General features: G+C 44.9%; 2 protein-coding genes across 6 annotated transcripts in view; both read left to right on the forward strand.

The window, feature by feature from the left end:
* Positions 1-22,103, forward strand: part of OR10A3 (olfactory receptor family 10 subfamily A member 3) — a 93,403-nt gene that overhangs the window by 61,807 nt on the left and 9,493 nt on the right. The gene's annotated exons all lie outside the window — the stretch shown is intronic.
* On the forward strand, positions 6,773-7,903 carry OR10A3B (olfactory receptor family 10 subfamily A member 3B). The gene has a single exon (XM_084974959.1). The coding sequence runs from the start codon at positions 6,879-6,881 to the stop codon at positions 7,821-7,823; it is 945 nt and encodes a 314-aa protein (XP_084831085.1). The 5' UTR covers positions 6,773-6,878; the 3' UTR covers positions 7,824-7,903.

Raw genomic sequence — 22,103 nt, forward strand, 5'->3', positions numbered from 1 at the left:
GCAAGTTGGCCCTAGAAACGGCAAAAAGACGAAAAGAAAAAAGAAATCCATGAAACAAAGAGCTGGTTTTTTGAAAAGATAAACAAGATTGACATACTGGTACCTAGACTTGCCAAGAAAAAAAGAGGGAGGATTTAAATAAATATAAATCTTAAGAGTCTTTATTCATGATATCATAGAAATAAATAGGGTGATAAGAAACTACGATGAATAATTATAAACCAACATTGAACAACCTAGAAATGATGGATAAATTCCTAGAAATATATAACCCATCAAAACTGAATCATAACCAAATAGAAAATATGAACAGACTAGTTACAGTAAGGCAATTGAGTTAGTAATCAAGACCCTCCCAACAAAGAAAAGCCCAAACCCACCTCCCAAACATTTGAAGAATTAATGGCAGTCTTCACTATTCTAAAAATGGAAGAGGAGGGAACTCCTAAACTCATTTTACCAGGTCAGTATTTTCCTGATTCCAAAGCCAGATAAAGATACTTCAAGAAAAGAAACCTAAAGGCCATAACCTGATGGATATCAGTGGGAAAAAATTCTCAACAAAATACTAGCAAACTGAACTCAACAGCATGTTAAAAACATTATACACCGTGATCAAGTGAGATTTATTCCTGGGATGCAAGAATGATTCAATCTAAATAAATCAATAATGTGATATACCACATTAATAAAATGACACATAAAACCATATCAAAATCTCTATAGATGTAGAAAAAGAATTTGACAAAATTAACAAAATGTCACAATTAAAAACTTTCAACAAAGTGAATGTTGAAGGACTGTACCTCAACATAATATGGGCCTCATAAGGCAAGGCTACAGCTAACTTCATACTCAGTGATGAAAGGTTGCAGCTGTACTCCAGGATCAGGAAAAGGCAAGGGTGCCCATTTCCACCCTCCTGGTCGCATAGTATTTCAGGCCCTAGACAAGGCAGTTAAAGAGTAAGAAGAAATAAGAGGCATCCAAATCGGAAAGGAAGAAGTAAAACTGTCTTTGTTGGCAGATGATATCATCTTATATATGGAAAATCCTGAAGACTCCAGCCAAAAACTGTTAGAACTAATTAACAAATTCGTTAAGGTTGTAGGATACCGTTCCACCCTTCACAAGTCAGTTACATTTCTAGACACTAACAACAACCTATCTGAAGGAGGTAAAGGAAACAATCCTATTTTCAATAGCGTCAAAACCAATAAAACCCTTAAGCATAAATCTAAGGAGGTGAAATAGCTATGCACTGACTACTATAAGACATGGGTAAAAGAAATGGAAGAAAACAAATGGAAAGAAATGCCCTGTTCGTGAATCAGAAGCATTGGTGGTGTTAAAATATATAGATTCAATGCACTCCCTATCAAAATTCCAATGGCATTTATCACAGAGATGGAAAAAACATCCTAAAGTTGATATGGAACCACAAAGAACCCCAGAGTCAGCCCAGGATACCCAAGTATCCTGAGAAGGAAGAACAAAGCTGGAAGCATCACACTTCCTGATGTCCAACTAAATTCCAAAGCCGTAGTAATCCAAACAGTATGATATTGGCATAAAAACGGACACCTAGAACAATGGAATAGAACCCAGAGTTCAGAAATAAACTCTCACTTATATGACTAAGTGTTATCTGACAAGGGAGCCAGGATACTCAATTGGGAAAGACAGCCTCTCCAGTAAATGGTCCTGGAAAACTGGGTATTCACCTGCAAAAGAATGAAGTTGGAATTCTGCTATGCAACTCTCAAAATTAACTCAAAATGGATTAAAGACTTAAACATAAGACCTAAGACAGTAAAACTCCCAGAAGAAAATGCAGAGTTTGACTTCAGTGTTGGCAATGATTGTTTAGGCTGTGATACCAAGAGCACAAACAAGAAAAGCTAAATCAGAAGTGAGACTACACCATATTAAAACACTTCTGCACAGCCAGAGAAATAGTCAACAAAATGAAAAGACAGCCTATTGTGTGAAAGAATATATTTGCAACCTTCTATCTGAGAAGGGTTAATATAAAAAAAGGAACTCATACAAATCAATAGCAAAAAACTAGGTAATCAATTAAAAATGATCAAAGAACCAGAAGAGGCATTTTCCTACAAATGGTGTACGAATGGCCAACAGATACATGAAAAGGTGCTCAACATCACTAATCACCAGAGACATACAAATCAAAACCGCCATGAGATACCACCTCATATCTGCTGGAATGGATAGTATCAAGAAGGAAGAGTTTACAAGTGTTGGCAAGGATGCTGAGAAAGGAGAACAGTTGTGCACTGTTGTTTTGAATGTAAATTGGTACAGCCATTAATGACAAGAGCATGGAGGTCAGCCAAAAAAGTAAACATAAAACTACCAGATGGTCCAGCAGTCCCACTTCTGAGTATATATCCAAAGGGAAAGAAATCAGGATCTTGAAGAGATATCTGAATACCCATGTTCCCTCTATTACATTCACAATAGCCAGAATGGGAGCAACCTAAGTGTCCATTGGTAGAAGAATGGATGAAGAAGAAGTGGTACATATACTAAATGGAATATTATTCAGCCATGAAAAAGAAGGAGGTTTTGTTGTTTGTGACAACATGGACAGACTTCGAAGGCATCATGCTGAGTGAAATAAGTCAAACATAGACATATAGTGTATGATTGAATTTTCTGTGGAGTCCAAAAAGGTGGAACTCATAGAAAAATGTGGTAGAATGGTGGTTGCCAGATGTTGAGGAATGGTGGCAACAGGTAGATACTCACCAAAGGGTAGGAACTTCCAGTCCCATTACTTAATCTAATGTACTTGAAGATTGCCAAGAAAGCACATCTTCAAAATTATCACTACACACACACACGCAAAAGTAATTATGTGACGTGATGGACGTGTTAGCTAACCCTACTGTGGTTATCATTTCACAACAGGCCCTGGAGTCAAATCACCACATTGTATATGCTATGAACTTGCAAGATGGTGGGTGTCAATAAAACTTGAAATTAAAGTAACAGTAGTTATAGTGAAACCACTGTAATAAAAGCCATCACAATTTGGAGCTCTTCCATGCGGCATTGTACGAAGCATCTTGTATTTTTTGTTCTTTTAAATTTTTGCCATAACTTTACTAGACAGGCATTATTCACATCTGATGTCTTAAATTTTTATTGAAATAATTAGTTAGATCTTTAGGTACAAAAGCTTTGCATGACTGAGTTATTTTTTTGGCTTTCCGAGTCTGTATTTTCAAAGGAATCATTTTAAAATTTGTTCATTTCCTTTGCATTTTGCTTAAACAGTCTGTCCACTTTGTTCAGCAGTGTCTGTTCTTTGCCTCCGTGTTTCCAACACGGTCGTCATATTTGAGATTTGAAAAGATTTAGCACCTCCTCTGGATTCTGAGAGCTAAGCTTTCATCAGCTTCTATTGTTTTGCCATGTCTTCCCTGAGCACATATATTTTTTTACTTTGTGCTCCTCTTTGTAGAAGAAGTAACTTCATAACGTGTAAAAAGCCTCAGCAGTATTATTGGTGACATTTTTAGTCCACTCCATAGCACCAATGTTCTGGTGAATATTTTTAGTCTCCCTTTGCTTTTCCTGTTCTTTTCTTCCCGATCCCTTTTGGTTTTTATGCATTATTCTGACTCTGTGTCTCTTTCAGTTATCCCATGTGTGAACAAAATGAGCTCTAGCCAGGTTAAATGTAGGATGTTTGGGGACACAAGGCCAGGCCATATGTCACGTCAGCAGGAATTACTCATGGTTAACTGTAACATTCTCTATAACCCTGTTACGCAATTGTTGGTCCGACGCAGAAGCATCATGTGAGATGTTAAAAACGGAGAACTTTAGGTCTCACCAAAGGCCGAATGCATTTCGTGTGCTTAGTGACGGGACCCCCAGGCGACTTGGATTCACTTTCAAGTTTGAGATGCATTGGTATATGAACAGCTTATATCTTTATAGTAAGGATGGGCTAGTTTTTCATTTGCTGTCCCCCCACCGTCAGATGCTTAGAGCTCACACCCCCCATGTATCCCACTGGCCGACAGCTTCCTGAGACTATGGCGTGTTGTGTCTGTGTGGTCCTTTGCTCAGCCACGTAACCGGCGTCTTCCTGGGTCCAAACAGACGCAGGACAGGCTTTGCTACCAGCCCACCCATCTAATTCTTCTTGTTGCCATGATAAGATTGTTGCGTTTGTTTTCCAGGGTGTGCTGCGTGCAGTGATGCTCTAGTTTAGAATCACCTGGAAGGAGGTCAAAACACAGACTGCACATAAAGAGGATGTGTTTCAGTAGGTCTGTGGTGAGGCCTGCTGATTTGCATTTCTGTTCCCTGGTGCTTCTGAAGCTGCTGATCCAGGGGCTACACTTGGAGAACCTGCCTGTAGAGAACTCTGTTCTTCTACCTTTGTGGAAGGCACCTTTTAGGTGGCGTTTTTCATGCCCGGTACTCACGACTGATTCGTGCGTGGGGTGTGATCCCGTCACGGAAGGTTCTATGCGATGGTGCTTGGGTGGGATTCTGTGAAGGAAACCCCCACTTCCTCAGAATAACTGGTACACTGCCCACTAGCACATTAATAGAGCCAGCGACTCTCTAAGTGTTGTTGGGAACCTGCTGCTGCCTGGAGGAGAGAGCTTCCTTGAGGAAGCAGCATGAGAAGGAGACAAAGGTAAAATCTGCCTTCTGACCAGTTCTGGCCAAAGCCAAGCCTGCAGCTTCCTTCATCTCCTCACTCTGCTGGGACTGAGCCGGTGGCCTCCTTAATTGTTCAAGCCAGTTTAGACAGATCCTTGAGTGCCCTGATTTTCCCATGTACCTGAGGAGATGAATAATGTTATGTTTATTTTACAGAGAAAATAATAGAATCCGAGAAGTCAAATGCTTCTCTCGCCTCATGCAGACTCGTCCCGATTTTGACTCCTGGTTTGAGAAGTTCTGTCGATGAAGTTGTTTGGGATGATATTTTTTTGGTAGAAATATTTTAGTAGCTCCGTATTTCTTCTGCAAATGATGCAAAGTTCTTGCATGGGGCTTGGCGGTGGGGGAGGGTGCTTTTTTCCAAAGAGGCTTCCATCTTCTTGTCTTAGCTTATTGCCCACGATTGCACAAATCTCCATTCCACCCAATCCTTGCTCTCCCCCTGGTCCACCTGCCTTTGTTCACGCCCTCACCCCACTGCTCTCTTTTTTCCACATTTACAACTTTTATTCAGCCACTGTTTCCACCTGCTTTTGGGGGATGTCACAGTGAAACTGAGTCTCTCATTTGAGGAGGTGCTTATTCCCTGCAGGAAGATGAGGGAGTGGGGCTCCAGGTTTGTGCTCTTGAGCTTTGCCCCCTGGGGGCCCAAGTTCAAGCCTCTTTTGTTATTGTGCCAAACTACGCGAAAGCGTGTCTGAAGTGATTTCGGGTTCTCCAGGGACGGGTTCTCCAGGGCATGTGACTCAGTGTCATATAATGGTCTGGCCTCAGAGCACTGGGTCACTGAGTTGTGTGTATGAGAAGGTGGCTGTTGACGAGAGGTGTTATTCTGATGCCGCAGCATGAACTGTAAGCGGTCAGAGTCCACAGGTGAGAAAGTGCAGGTCCTGCCGTGTGCCCGTGAGTGGGTTTCCATTGATGGTTGATCTTCCGCTGATCGTTGGAGATGCTGTTGAAGGGATGTCTCCCTCTCGGGAATCACTAGACGCAGATCAAACGTTGGAATCAGTGGACTCTTTGGTGTTGATGCTATTCAATTTCTTTTTCTCCTCATTTCAAAGAAAGGTACAGGCCATAATTAGATGTATAAGGACTTTGTATACACTTATCATCAAATCTTAGAAGTTTGCAACTGGGGAGGAACTTGGTAAACACGTCCAACTCTTACTTTATTCAATTGTAAGAGTGATGTATGGAAAAGGGAGTGCCCTGCTCAAGTTTCCACGCCAGTGAGGTATCAAGCAGCCTCAGAGTCTTCTAAATGATCAGAAATTGTTGAGCATCTGGGGTCAGTGGCTCTTTATTACTCACATTTTGTTACATAACATGCTTATGCTCATTCCTAGAAGGTTTCATTTTTTAAAATATTTTTCTCTAAATCTTCCAATTTCAAAATCCATGCACTTTAGCATATCTGGAACTGAATACGCATTATTCCTGCTTTCAGAATGATCAGAATTGGACTTTTCTCAAGTCATCATAACAAGGATGAGCTATAGAGAATTAACCTTTCAAATTTCCCGCGGAGTCCGTGACCCGCCAGCGCGAAAATCAATGAGCCTGAGGTTGATTCGCATTATTCGCAGATCACCTAAGATCTAAGATACAACCCTCTTTTTGTGTTTCTGCAGGGTTTTTATATTCAACCGAGTCAAAAAATGGATTTTCAAACAAGCCAAATAGTTAAAATAAACATGGAATCAACTGTGCTGTGACTTTGAATGATTAGGTTGTTACCAAAAGTTTTGTGGATGTGTTTTTCCATTTGTTAACTTTTTATACTTTATTTTTAATTAAGAAAGTTAGGTGATGCTAATAGCAGTGTCGTTTGGAATGGAACCTAAGTTAAAAGACATTTATGTTTGTTTAAGATTATTTTCATACTATACAAAGTACAGAGCTGCAAAATTACTTAGATATTTTATACTTTTCAGACAAGATTTCTGAGCCAGACTTCTTTACTTCCTCCTTTTTTGGGGAAAGAGTTGTCACTGGCCAGTCTCTACAACTGCCAAACTGAATCTCTCTCAGGATGAGTTCCTCTTTACAGCTTCTCCCAAGAATATCTGGGGTGAACGCAGACGTAGACTTTAAGCTATTGGACTCTGACTTCATAATTTATATACTCTGTCCGTAGATATAAAATACGCTCCACGACTGACATGCAAAGGCAAAACCAAAGCTCTGTGGTTGACTTCATCCTCTTGGGCTTTTCTAACTTTCCCGAACTCCAAGGGCAACTCTTTGGGATTTTCTTGGTTATTTATCTGGTGACCTTGGTAGGAAATGCCGTCATTATTCTCATCATCTCGCTGGAACAGAGCCTCCACGTCCCCATGTACCTGTTCCTCCAGAACTTGTCTGTGGTGGACGTGAGTATCAGTGCCGTCATCACGCCTGAAATGCTGGTGGTCCTCTCCACTGAGAAAACATCGATTTCATTTGTGAGATGTTTCGCACAGATGTATTTCATTCTTTTTTTTGGTGGCACTGAATGTTTTCTCCTGGGGGCAATGGCTTATGACCGATTTGCTGCAATCTGCCATCCTCTGAGCTACCCAATGCTCATGAACCAAAGAGTTTTCATGAAGTTAGTTATATGTTCGTGGGCCTTGGGTTTCATGTTAGGAACTGTGCAAACATCATGGGTTTTCAGTTTTCCCTTTTGTGGCCCCAATGAAATTAATCACATCTCTTGTGAAACCCCAGCCGTGCTGGAGCTTGCATGTGCAGACACATTTTTGTTTGAAGTCTATGCGTTCACTGGCACTGTTTTGATTATCATGGTTCCTTTCTTGTTGATACTCCTGTCTTACCTTCGAATCCTCCTTGCCATCCTGAAGATGCCACCCACCACAGGGAGGCAGAAGGCCTTTTCCACCTGTGGCTCCCATCTCACGTCTGTTACCCTCTTCTACGGCACAGCCAGTATGACTTACTTACAGCCCAAATCTGGCTACTCCCCAGACACCAAGAAGCTCCTGTCCTTGGCTTACTCACTTCTCACGCCTCTGCTGAACCCCCTGATCTACAGCTTGAGGAACAGCGAGCTGAAGAGAGCTTTGATGAAGTTATGGCGAAGAAAAGTGGACTTACACACCTTCTGACTGTATTGGGAACCTATGTGATATTTGGTTATGACTGGACTGAAATTTACTTAAATTTAATAAACGGTGGAAACAGCTTATATTTCTTGTTGTGATTATGCTTAGTTTTTTGAGTTCTACAAATTTGGTAATATGCTTAGGCATCTTTATTTATTAATGCTTTAATTCTTTTCCATAGATTTTTAATATTCACTAATATTGGGTAAAACACAGTTTCTTAAAATGTTGCTTATTGGCGGCCATACAGGTGTGTGGTCATTTTTTGTCCCTTTAGAAAATGCTGAATAAAGAGCTTAGTTTCATACACTTACTTCACTGTTGCTTTCATTTGTGCAGAATAGGTTTCACAACATGAAATAGACTGTGAGTTTGAACAATTTCATAATGTTTCCAAAACACTTTAAAGTGATATCAACCATTTCAGACTGATTTCAAAAATCCACTCTGCCCCACTGACTCGGGCAAACGCCAGGAAGCCAACAGATTGCGAGACGAGCTTTTTGTGTTTTAGGTGAAAATCTGTCCGTGTTTGAACGGAAAAGAACAGCTATTGGGAGGCTTCCGTTGGCTCTTTTCTCGGACCCACAGAGATTGTGATCAATCCACACGTGGACTTCATCTGATTATTGTAGCGTGTAGTAATCCGGTGTGTTGCTGTTTTTGAACCTCATTTATCATGGTGCTGTTTCACTTACAAATCCTTTTTAATGGAAATCTGGCCAAATTTCTATTACTGGGCAAAAATGCCCTCAACGTTTGTCACACGCTGTGATCTTTTATCTTTTGGAATGTAAACATTATGATTAGCGGTGCCTGTTTTCTGCCATCCTTGAGTCCTCTCAGTCTGCGTGTCTCTCCCTGAATACGCGTAAATTAGACACGAGGAAAGTGCACTGTTTCATTCTTGCTTCGTATTTCCATGTCGCACGCAGAAAGGCGTCCCACTCTTTGCACCTGCATCGGAGGGGCACCACCCTTGCTTCTGCCTCAAGGTGGGATCCTCAGGAGGCCGGAGCTCCTTACGAAGCAGTCACCGATGTTGCGGGAGAAAACCGTTTCCTTTACGTTCATACCTACCCCTGCCAAACGTGGGGGCGGAGAGCAAATCTGATTTGACTTTCGAAAAAACAAAACACAAGAAGGAAACTTCATTAGCAGATCGCTGAAAACTTGGGGGTAAGATCTGGATGTTGTATGATACTGTTCGCGATATCAAAGAAACCTCAGAAGAAACTTTTTGAGTCTCATCCCTTGATATTCTGAAACTTTTTTCTGAGATCTTAAAATACCAATTAAGAAAGGCTTATCTAAAACAAACAAGCCATCAAATGAAGCTAAATACATAGTTTTCTTTTAGTCATTCGTTAGTTCACTCGTTCATTTATTGATTAAATAAACCAATGTTTCTTTTTAAAATGCCTTTATTTTTGTCTTTTCCCCAGTTTTATTGAGATATAGTTGACAGGGTTGTATATCTTTAAAGTGCACAAAGTTTTGATCTGACATACATATGCACTATAAAATACCGCCAAGGTAATTAACACATCTATTGCCTCGCATCCTTCTCTTCTTTGGGGTTTGAGAATCTCTGAGATGTACTCTTTGAGCGAGTTTCAGGTGTACAGACATTGCTGTGGACTGTCGCTAACACGCTGTGCATTATTCACTTGTAACTCATCTTTTGTGCCCTTTCACCCCCATCTCGGCACCACTCCCTCCCCCACCACAGCCTGGCCACCACCATTCTGCTCTGTTTCTAGGCGTTAGACTTTAAATAATGTGGCCTTCAGCCTCCCCCAGCTTGAGTAAACTTTAGACAGCCCTTATTGCCTACCGTAGTCTCCAACCTCCCTTTTCTCGGTGCTTTAAAAAGCTTGTCAGCACACATTCTTTCTCGGCCTCCTTTGAAACCACCCCCTGCCATGAAGATGTGAGAAAGTTTACTTTTCCTTTGGGTAAAGTCATTTTGCAAGCACAGGTAGCTATGATTTTCTTCTTCCCAGCTTTTAAAATCTCTCCAGCCCTTTGTTTCAGCAGTTTTGAGTTCAATCTCTCTCCCCTGTTGCAATAGTCTTGAATAAAGTCTCTTTTCCCGGGTGACTGTCCAGTGCAATGCTTCCTTTGACAGTCCCTTTTGATATTAATTTTGTGCAGAATGGACACTGAAGGAATGGAAGCCACCACCCCATCTCCCCACACCTGCTCCTAGGTTTACTGTTTCATTGTCTTCATTAGCATACATTTACTGCTCCAGGAGATGCTCGACTGGCAGGGCCCCAGGCAATAACTTGATGGTTCAAACAACTCTTCAGTCTTCAGTAGGAGCTTCAACACACAATGACTGCTCAAAGACTCTCCTAAATCCTCCTCTCAAACCCGAGACCCTGGACGGCCCGTCGCTCAGGGCCGGGTGCCACCGACTGGCACGGCATCCGCTCCGCGGCCCGTCGCTCAGGGCCGGGTGCCACCGACTGGCACGGCATCCGCTCCGCGGCCCGTCGCTCAGGGCCGGGTGGCACCGACTGGTACGGCATCCGCTCCGCAGCATCCTCATGCTGATCAGGCATGGAAAAACTCCTTTGAAATCGTCTAAAATCTTCCTGAGGTTTAACAAAGGGTTTTACAACACTCTCTAGATTCGATCTTTGCCCTCAAGCCGTTTCTCTTTGAAAATTGTTTTCTGGCTACGATTGGAAAGGAGAATCAGTTTTACTTTTGAATCTAGCAATTCCTGGCTCCTTTTTACTTTTCCTTCAAGTCTGCTGAAAAACTTAATAGTTTGGCCTTCAATTCATTTTTCTTTCCTGGTATTTTATTATTTGCAGAATACCAGCGCTTCTGATATTCTGTCTGGAAATCTCCTTAGACTTGCCACTCTACTGTAGCCAAGCAGGACCCTCCGGGGCCTCCCTGGGGCGGGCCCTTGCCCCTCCCGCTGCTTTGGCTCCTCTCTGCAGGACCCAGATGACATTGCCTGAGTTGTTCCACACACGTGAAGAATCTCCTCCACCAGGTGGAAGGTGTTAGCTGCCTGATAACCACGGGTACAGAACCCCGGTCCTCCCGGAGCCTAAGGACTAATGACATCAGTTCCTGTGACAGGGTCCTGTGGCCTCCTCATCAGCTAAGATGATGGTGCACAAGCTCCTCACTTACCCTGGGACACCCCCGCCCCAAATCTGGCTTTTAAAAATGCTTCACAATTTTGTTCAGGGAGTTCGGGCTCTTTGAGGGCCTGGCCTGCGGTGACCCTGTCTCTGCGCCTAACTCCGACATTTGGGTTTGCTCGGCCTCACTCTGATGGGCACACGAACGTGGGCTCCCGTTAGTGGCATGTTTTCTATTTTCCACATTGTCCCAAGGTAAAGTTTTATTAACTGTCCTGCCCATACTGCATTTGGATGTCCTTTTGTCCAGCATTCAATATCATTTTCCTCACCATCTAGTTAAAAAAAAAATAGCAAAAAACTTGAGCTGAGTAAATCTGAAGTCCTAACTGTTATTTTTCATTCTTTCATGAAGGGGGCAGCATCCCAAGCAGCAACTAGAAGGGCACTCCAGTGGTTATACAAAAGAAAAGTTTTCGTAGGAAGAAGGGTGGGGCAAGGGAGCTATCAGCAAAAGAAAAGAGTTATTTTTAGGCCAGGAGATCTTTTTTTGGAGTAAGGGACTAGCAGGGGTCTTTCCCCCATTGTCTCCTCTTCCTCCGCAGGGGTGAGCAGGAGGGGGCCCACAGGGCAGATGACCTCGGCGAACTTGAAGAAAAGTGCCCAGGGCGAGAGCTGTGAGGTTTGCCATTTAGGGTCTCACTGGGGACCATAGCCTGGGAGACAGCCACTTAGAAACTCTGAGTCTCCAAACAGGTGGGGGAGAAGCCAGTGTGTGTAGGAATTTGGGACTCGGAGAACATGTGGTCAGGCGTACATCTTGTAAACGGTTGCTGCTCTTACTAAAAAAATGCATCCTGAGAGTTGACAGTTAAGTTTTATTTGGGGTGACATTGGGCCTTAAGCCTGGGAGACAGCATCTCAGGTAGCCCCGAGAAACTGCTCCAAGGAGGCGAGGGGAGAAGCAAGGATACATGAGTTTTGGCAACAAAGGGGAAGTAGTAGGAACAAAAGATTTGCAGATGACCCCGTGTACAGAAGTTGTGCAGAAAACCGTCTCTGCGGGAAGACGGAAAGGTCTGGGCTCCCTGGAGTCTCCCCTTTGATATGCTTTCTGAGTTCCCTCTTGGGAGTGGCCATCCTCACGGGTGACCACGCCATCTTTTGTTTTGCCCACTAACTGCAGCCCAGGGGGCAGCGTTTCCCGAAGCTCTGAAGTGCCGCCCCAGGGAGGAAAGAGGGAGTATAAACCTGAGTCCCGAAGGTGAAGGGAGGCGCCTGCAGCCGCGCACTCGTTTCATAGAGGTTTCCTGCTGGTCTCGTCAAGGTAACGACTAGTCACGGACAGCAGTCCTCATTGACGGAGTTTAGTGTTTTTCCAGATATGAGGAGATGCAAGAAGTGGGCTCATAAAATCTTCCCCTGAAAATGTCTGAGATCTGAAGCCCATTCTTCCGGTTGTCCCAGAGCCCAGGCGGCCTCGCTCCGGGTCTCCACCCCGAGCTCCGCTCCGCGCTGCTGCTGCAGGTTGGCAGCTGCAGTGGCTGGTGTTCTACTCCGTGCAGAGGCTGAGGGCGAGGGCCAAACTTCAGCTCACAGAGCGGATCATAAAGATTCGGTGTCTCAGGTGAATGATCTTGAAGTGGCACATCTCAGATTGAGACGCAGGCCCAGGTGCTGGGACTCGAACCCTCTGGCTGGGCTCAAGCCTGTAGAAAACCAGAGTGGGACTCGAACCCACCCTTTTTTTTTTTTTTTTTTTTTGGTCTTTTTGCCTTTTCTAGGGCCACTCCCACGGCACATAGAGGTTCCCAGGCTAGGGGTTGGCAATGCTGGATCCTTAACCCACTGAGCAAGGCCAGGGATTGAGCCTGCAACCTCATGGTTCCTAGTCGGATACGCTAACCACTGCGCCACGACAGGAACTCCAACCCACCATTTTTTTATTATTATTTTTTATTAAAATCACACACCTGGCTCCAGGACTGACTGAAAGTTCAGGTCCTTTATGTCTCCGTGCAGAAGAAATTCAGCAAGAGGCAAAGGGATAGGTAAGAAGCAGATTTATTGAGAGATTGGTAAAGTGTGGCCCATCCCAAAAGGCAAGTGAGTGGCCCTGGGAGAAACACACCCACAGAGAGTGGGCGTCTGGGGTGAGAGGCGAGAGCCCCGAAATATGGGGTGGTGGGTTTTCATGGGCTGGGCAATTTCAGAGGCTAATGAGTGGGAGGATAATTCCAACTATTTCTGGGGAGGGATGGGGGTTCCTGGAATTGGGCCCCTTTTTGGCCTTTTTTATGTTGGGCCAGAATCACCAGGACCCCTGTGGGTGTGTCATTCAGCTCAGGTGTTACAGTGAGAGTATAACCAGAGTTCCCCTGGACTCAAATCACGCTACATCTCGGACCTAGCTGGTTCTCCAGTTTTTGTCACATCCTCAAGCACCGTGTCATTCTTTTAGGCTTGTGCTTTGTCCCCTTCGGTCCCATTTTAATTTTAGTGCGTTTCTGTGTAAGGGAAGACGCAAGAATCCAGGGCCATTGAAAGTCCTGAGACACGCATCTGACTTACACAAGGGCCCCTTTACCCAAAGCACTGAGTGCCTCATCCTGTTTTTTCCGTCCAGAGTGCCCCTCAGGGTGCCCTGTGGCAACAACCCTTGTGTAACTGGATGAGGAGTGGCACTCTTTGTTCTTTTTCTGTTTAAAACTCCTACGTGCTGACCAGAACATTCCAACCTGGCCAAGATTTCTGGTGAAGTCAAAGCTGCCATTACGTTAGTATTAAATCTAGGATTCTTGTCATGGACTTTAGCTCAGCCTGTGGTTTTCTCTTTATATCAACCATCTCCTTATACCCTCCACGCTCTCACTAGCAGTGTCCTCACTCAAGACATCTTTCGGTTTCTGCCCTTTGCTCCCATCCTAGAATCAATGCCAACTTTTAGCGTTTCATTATGGTTGCATTGATGGTGTGATATTTCAATTTAGAATGGAAAGATTGAGTGCAGTCTTATTTCTATAGGGCAATCGTGTGTGTGTGTGTGTGTGTGTGTGTGTGTGTGTGTGTGTGTGTGTGTGTTGGACTGTGGCTTTCCAGAAGCTCCTGCAAAGGCACTGGTGGGAGGAAGACCCATTTGATAAAAGGAAAGAAACCTATTAATATCTATTCAGCAAGAGTCGTTGAGTGACTTCCATGTACTGGGCACTGTGACAGGTGCTGGAACATAAAGATATTGTATGAGAGAGACTAGTATTGTGGGGGAACAGAGTTTGCCACCCCAAAATATAGCTCTTTGGCATATGAATTATGTAAGCTATTGAAGTTATTTTCTAAGAACCAGTGGAGAGGGGAAAAACTGTGAAAACCCAGTAGGAGTTACCCTTATATAAAAACATCTACCTTTGTAAGGGAAATCTCCTTTCTAAGGGGGCCTCCCTGGCTGTACCTGGAAGAAGATGACCAAATTTCTAACAACTCTTAGACCAGAGAAGGCAAGGATTTAAATCTGCACATTAACCCTACCCTTGTTGACTGTGCTTTTCCTGGTCACCTCAACAGCCTCTTCTTCAGCTGCGGATGGTATTTAAGATGAGGGCTTTGGCCATTTTGATGGTCACTCAAGTTGTCTTGGGTCTCTCCCATGTGTATAGGTTACCAAACTTTTGTCTGGTTTTCTCCTGTTCATCTGTATCATGTCAACGTAAATCTTAGACCAGGCGGAAGAATTTAGAAGCGCAGAAGACACGTCTTCTTCCCCGACACTACTACACAAATAAGTAAGCACACAATAAAAATGTAGTTATTATCGCCTTAACTGTTGCAAAGGAAAAGCACAGGGTACCTCGGCTTTGTAACAGGCGGACCTTACCTAAACTGGAGGGGACGGAGGGGACGAGAATGGCATGGGCAAGGCCAGGGAAGCCCTGCCGAGAAGGCAACATTCGAATAGAGCCTTGAAGGCCAACCGGTGTTAGCCAGGCCCAACTGCATGGGTGGAACCATCCAGGTGGAAGAAACAGGAAAGAAACAAAGCATCTGGACGTGAAGGGAGCTCCGAGGTTGTTCCAAGAAAGGAAGCGGACTGGAGAGGCAGGGGGAGGCGTGAGGGAAGAGGAAGGCGGACGCCCGACCGCGCGGTCTGGAGGTTCACAAAGAATTCCAACATTGCCTCCTGGTGACGCTCGGCGGCCAGTGAGGCGTGAAGCAAAGCAGTGACATGGACATGCTTGTGTTTTAGAACCTCTTTCTGGGAGTTTCCGACGTGGCTCAGTGGTAACAAATCCGACTAGTATCCATGAGGACGTGAGTTCAATCCCTGGCCTCGCTCAGTGGGCTGAGGATCCGGCATTGCCGTGACCTGTGGTGTAGGTTGCAGATGTGGCTCAGATCTGGCGTGGCTGTGGTTGTGGTGTAGGCAGGCAGCTGCAGCTCTGATTCAACCCTTAGCCTGGGAACTTCCATATGCCGCAGGTGTGGCCCTAAAAATAAATAAATAAGTAAAATAAAATGTCTCTCTGGCTGCTGAGCAGATAGTGGATGGGAAGGTTTCAAGAGTGGAAACAGGCAAGGAAGGGGCACTTTGTACAGCCCAGGTGAGAGTGACATGGCCTGGACTAGGACAGTGGCTGTGCGAATGCAGCAGTGGGAATGACTCTACCCATGTTTCAGAAATCAAGTTGCAGGCCTTGGTAATGGACTGTGTGTGTGTGTGTGTGTGTGTGTGTGTGTGTGTGTGTGTGGTTGGGGGAGGGTCGTTGGAGAGAGAGGTGTGGAGGATGAACCCATATTCCTGATTGCAGCAGAATGGATAGGGGTTCTGTTTTCTGAGATGTGGAACAATGAAAGGGACGATTTTGGGGACGAAACCAACCAAAGATTTTGGGATGAGTGACGTTTGAGATGCCTGTGTGACAGCAAAGTCGAGGACATAGCTGGGTCATGTAGGTCAGGCTCAGAGTGCAGGTCTGAATTAGGGGACAGAGCTATAGGGCACAGCTAGAGAGGAATGCATGATTCAGGGAGGGTTTTCTTTTCTTTTTTTGCTTTTTAGGGCCATATCTGCGGCATATGGAGGTTCCCAGGCTAGGGGTCCAATCGGAGCTGTAGCCGCCGGCCTATGCCACAGCCACAGCAACGTGGGGTCCAGGCTGTGTCTGTGACCTACACCACAGCTCACGGCAATGCGGGATCGTTAACCCACTGAGTGAGGCCAGGGATCGAACCCACAACCTCATGGTTCCTGGTTGGGTTCATTTCCACTGTGCCGTGACGGGAACTCCAGGGAGGGTTTTCTTAAAATGGAGAGACTGAAGAATGTTTGAAGGTCCACAGCAAGAACCCAAAAGAGAAGGAGAGACACTGAACCGGAGTGGCCCAGGCTTTTCTATTTGAGGGAGACAGACATGGATAAAGTGGTGACGCGGGTAACAGAGAAACCGAAAGCTGTGAAGCTACAGGGATTCCAGGGACCAAGGAATTCATATTAGGAGGTTCAGCGACACGGTACCTGGGACGGAGGAGGTAGATCTGGGAAGCAGCTTCCAGGCATTAAAGGGATGAAAGCGCCAGGAAAAACTGGGTTAATTTCTGCCAAAAGATGGAAAAACTTCTCACTGCCATCTAGCGGCTCAAGTGTGTAATTGCCATAATCACACTCTTGATTCAAAGTCCAGGAAGCTAAACCTGTTCCTGGTTCATCAAACCATGCCTGCTAGACTTACAGAAGGTACTAGAACCGATCGCACTAGCTCTGGGAACAAAGGATTTAGGGAGATGGTAAATTCAGTGGCACGTTTCACGTCCTTAATAGATGGAGGTGCCTGTCCTTGTTAGGCTTGGGAGCCGCGGGGCTGAGGTGTGTTCTTCCTTCTCCCTCTTCCCCGTCTCCGGTCCCGAGCTTGCTTTCCTCTTTTGCCACCGCCACCGTCATATCATCTCCAACATCATCATCGTCAACACCCAACACATCACATACTCACGGACTGGGTCTGGTACCTCATTTGAGCATCAGTGCATACCCTCACATCCATGTCTTGGGTACCTACCACGTGCCAGTTGCTGTGCTGGATTTTAGGCACAAAGACCAGGTACAGTCACTCATTTCTGTGGCGTTGCCATCGAATACCAAGCAGATAACGTCCACCACGTTGTGTGGGGAGAATTACAATGTGCTTAACACTTGTGCTCTGAGGCTGCACTGGTACGTCTCCTAAGACCAGGAGTCAGGGAAGGCTTCCTGGAGGAGGTGATTGTGATCACAGTTTGCAAGACTGGTGTTAATTCAATGTCAAAAACAAAGGAGGAGTTCCCGTCGTGGCGCAGTGGTTAATGAATCCGACTAAGAACAAAGAGGTTGCGGGTTCGGTCCCTGCCCTTGCTCAGTGGGTTAACAATCCAGCGTTGCCGTGAGCTGTGGTGTAGGTTGCAGACGCGGCTCGGATCCCGCGTTGCTGTGGCTCTGGCGTAGGCCAGTGGCTACAGCTCCCATTCGACCCCTAGCCTGGGAACCTCCATATGCCACGGGAGCAGCCCAAAGAAATGGCAAAAAGACAAAACAAAACAAACAAACAAACAAAAAAACAAAGGAGAGGACTCTGTTTAGAGAAAAACTAGTGTCTGAAAAGCAGGATATGTTCTTAGGCCTCAAGCAGAATTGTGTGACAGCTGCACAGAGTGCGTGAGGAGTGGCAGGGAAGAAGCCAAACCGTGAATGATTTTTTATGAAGTAACAGAAAGCGTTTGGACTCAATTTTAAAAGTTATGAGAGATGTTACAGAGGGGGAAAGACAAATTAAAATGTGCTTTTTAAACATAGCTCGTATTTATTGGACACTTATTATATACCCAGCGAAGCCTTTACGTGATGAGTTCCTTTTATTCTTTAAGACAATACCGTTTAGTGGAGCAGCTGGGAGACACTGCTTTGTCTAAGCACTCACAGTGCGTTTGCGGCCAGATGGGACTAGAACACAGGCTTCTTGGCCTTCAGAGTTCATGCTTCTGGCCCCTGTGCATGTGCTTGACTGCATCACACAGAACAGAAGCATGGGCCTGGAAATATTCTCATGTGGGGTTTGGGTGCCCTAGATGCTGGTCCAGTGGCCGTGCACTGACTGCTGTGTCCAGTGTGCGTCCTGGGCTGGAGCGCCTCCCGGAGGCGGCCACGTTGGCCAGACGTGTCTTCCTGGAACGGACCACAAGCAGAGATGGCGGGAAGATCGTTCAGATGGACACTGGCCGTTCCTGCCGGAGGGACACCCCCTTCCCCCCACCCCCTCCAAGGTCATCGTGGGACCTTGGGCAGCTCTTCTGGGGGAACAGTCCCAGCAACGTGAGTCATTCGGGCATATCATTCAATTTCTTCGGGGAACTAAAAAAAAAAAGGCCGTTCCTTTTAGAAAGTTCGTGTTCCCCTTCCTCTGACTTCTCAGCCTTAAGGGGGGAAAAGCAGGCGTTCATCACACGTGGAAGTTCTTTCCGTCTTTGTTATCAGTGTTTCCGAGGATGACGTGCCTTTAAAGCAACACCGTAGCCTTTGTTAATCAACGCTTGGCACGTCTGATATTTGGCAATTTGTAGAATGTGTTTCAAAATAAAATGATTAGCAACTCTGTTAAATCTGTTTCTCGAGCTAGGGCTTCTAGGTGGGCTGTCTCACTGTCATTACCACCCAGAAGCAGGGCAGACTGTCCCAGGTGGTGTTACAGGATGTCCCAGGATGAGACTGCATCTCCTGGGTTAGAATGGCCTAAAGCCGTAACTAGCAAGAATTGGGCACAGACACTTCTGTCTTAATAACTGCAACCTGTCTCTTGGTCTGTTGTTTTGCTGCATGTTTTTTTTTTTTCCCCCCTAAATATAAAGTTATTCGATGACTTTTCTTTTTAACTGTGATTTTGTTCAGAGTAGTGGATCTCAGAGTTGCTTTGGGAACCTTAAGGAAACCCTGAGACCCTTTTAGGGGTTTGTGAGGTCAAAATTATTTTCATGACAGTATTAAAATATTGTTTACCTTTACCTCTTTCTCTCAGGAATGTAGTTTTCCAGAAGCTACATGATGCATGATATCATAATGAATTGAATGTAGAAGGAGGTGTGAGAATTCTCCTGTATTCTCTTAAACCAGACATTACAGGGATTTGCAAAAATGTAAAGGTGCTACTCTTCTAAATATTTTTTGAAAACACAATTTTTAAAAGCAGCCTGTGTTATTTCTGCTAACATATAGTAGATTATTATCATCATTGTAAAACAAGTTGATAAATATTCTTAAGATGTCAGTTTTCATGTCTAATCTGGTAAATATCAGTTGCTACGGTCTGTATGTATCAAGAAGCTCTTGGATGTTCTTGATAAACCATCAGGTCCCTGGTCTCTCAGTGTCAACTGTGCCCCTCTGTACCGTTGATCTGTTTCCTTGGTGACTCAACTGGAGCCGCCCCCCCCCCCCCCCCCCCCCCCGTGGCCTACTAACAACCTCCCGGCTGGCAGAATTTCGCAGGGGGAGGACCGTCTGGGAATAATTAGGGAACTTGGTAAGGAAGTTTCTTGGAGCAGGAAATTGGTTCCTCTGGAACTCGTTAAACAGTCGTGCCACAGCCGAGATCAGGACAACATCTACCGAAATTAGTGAGAGTGTTCAGGTCCCCTGGGGAGCATTTACCAGGGGTGAACAGGGTCGGGAATCCGGAACCAGGAGTTTATTCTTCAGGCTTTAGGCGTCGGTTTTAAGAGTGATGAGGGAGCAATTAGGTTAAAATGGCTTTTGAGTTTATAATGAAGCCACACTTGTAAGCCCCTCCCTGGGGTTAAACACCGACGGATCAGAGCAGCCGTGTGAGATGTAATTAAAGTCAGCTTTCAATCCCGACGTTCCTTTTCACGGAGCCCTTTTTGCCATCCTAGGCTTTAGTAACACCCACGGTCAAACTCGAAGTTGGCCCATCCTTTAGACGGCCTCGGCCACGTGTGAATTTCTGCCCATTTGCTCCTTTTGAACCCTGAGTGAAAAGCTTTGGGGTTCCCCCCAGCTAACACTGTGAGGCTTTAAGACGTCTCTACTCTGAGCACATACATTTAGGGTCAAAACAAAACAAATCTATAAGCAAAACACAGCCATATTTTCCCTGAAAAAAAAAAAAAAATGCTGAGGACTCCATAGAAGTGAAAGAAGAAAGGGTGGAACGCAGAAGCCGCCATCTCAGCGACACACCTGCTCCCGCCCCCGGGAGGATGCCCTGCTTGGGGCCCCAGCCGAGCCCAGTGCTTTGCGGGAGCGGCGGGTCTGGCGGATCGGATGTGGTGCTGCCCTCTTCTCTCCCTGAGTGCCACTCACGTGCCTTACAGGTGCCTGCAATGGAAAGCAGTTTCAGGAGCACTAAAAGATCATCGGATTGCTTCAAAAGAGCATGAGCAGAGAGGGAGAACTTTTCAGTATGAGAATTTTGCAACAATAGCAGAATAAAAAGTATGAACATATAATAAATAATACTTTTTAAAATGAGTTTTGTTTGTTCCACTGTAGTTGGTTTAAAGTGTTCTGTCGATTTTCTACTGTACAGCAAATCAACCCAATCGCATATACCTATATACATTCTTTTTCTCACATTATCCTCTATCATGCTCCATCATAAGTGACTAGACACAGTTCCCAGTGCGACACAGCAGGATCTCATTGCTCATCCATTCCAAAGACAATAGTCTGCATCTATTAACCCCGAGCTCCCCCCCCATCCCACTCCCTCCCTCTCCCCCTTGGCATCCACAAGTCTGTTCTCCAAGTCCACGACTGTCTTGTCTGTGGAAAGGTTCCTTTGTGCCGTATATTAGATTCCAGATGTAAATGATATCATAGGGTATTTGTCTTCTCTTTCTGACTTACTTCACGCAGGATGGGAGTCTCTAGTTCCACCCGTGTTGCTGTGAATGGCAGCATTTTGCTCTTTGTCACGGCTGAGGAGCACTCCATTGTGTACATGGAATCCTCTTAGTCCACTCATCTGCAGGTGGACATTTAGGCTGTTTCCATGTCTTGGCTATTGGGAATAGTGCTGCAGTGAACATTCATTATAAGTAATACTTTGAGTGCCCGCTATGGGCCGGGCACCGTGCGAGTGCTTTGCGCTCTCAGCTAATGGTTTTAACAGTCCTGTCGCTTGGGCTCAACTATGGCCTTCATTTGCCCCAGGACACCTAGTAGCACCTAGTCCAAGGCTACACAGTAGGGTGGACAGCGTGTATCTTTCCCTTTAATTCCAGGTTCCAAACGTTTGACCAGAGGCTGCACTCATCATGCCCCATTTACTTCATCTGACCAGTGTTTACTGAGAGTCGTCCCACGCCAGAGCCTAAAACAGGGGGACAGAACAGACATTGCTCCTGCCCACATGGGGCCTGTGGGAAACAGCAAAAGACATAAATCAGATAATACACAAATCAGTGTATCATTACAAGTCAAGGCATGTGTCTGAAGGAATATATAATGCAAATGAATTATATGTTTGTGTGCATGTATGTATACACATATATACTTTTTACCTGTTATATATGTACACGTGGACTTGACCTAGGCTGGAGAAGTCAAGAAAGACAACTCTAAGAAAGTGATTTTTATGTTAAAATCTGAAGTTTGAATAGGAATTAATCAGGGAGTTTATGGAGGGTAGGTGGTGGAGAGAGTGTCATGGGCAGAAACAATACAGGCTCTGTGGCCACAAGAAGCCAAGTGCAGACAAAGAACCCAAAGACGTGTGGTGTGTGACATGTGACCAGAGAGGCAGCAGGGATCAGGCGTGTACGATCTTAGTGCTGGGTCAAGGAAGCTCTTGAAAGACTCTATTGCTGTATTTTATTTTAGGTTTTTGTTTGTTTTGACAATTTTTTGGCTTTTTCAAATTTTTTTACACGCATTTATTTTTAAAAAAGCTTTAAGATTATAGTTCATTTACAGTGTTGTGCCAATTTCTGCTGCACAGCATATTGACACAGTCATACATACATGCATATATATATATATATTTTATTATTTATTTTTGCTTTTTAGGGCCACACCTGTGACATATAGAAGTTCCCAGGCTAAGGGCTGAGTCAGAGCTGCAGCTGGAGCCTATGTCACAACCATAGCAACATGGCATCCAAGCCGTGTCTGTGACCTACGCCTCAGCTCATGGCA

This window comes from Sus scrofa, chromosome 9 (assembly GCF_054392235.1).
Source record: "Sus scrofa isolate SSC_HxYL_T2T_F1_AM1 chromosome 9, Sscrofa_HxYL_maternal_Yorkshire_Landrace_v2.0, whole genome shotgun sequence".
NCBI classification, from domain to species: domain Eukaryota; kingdom Metazoa; phylum Chordata; class Mammalia; order Artiodactyla; family Suidae; genus Sus; species Sus scrofa.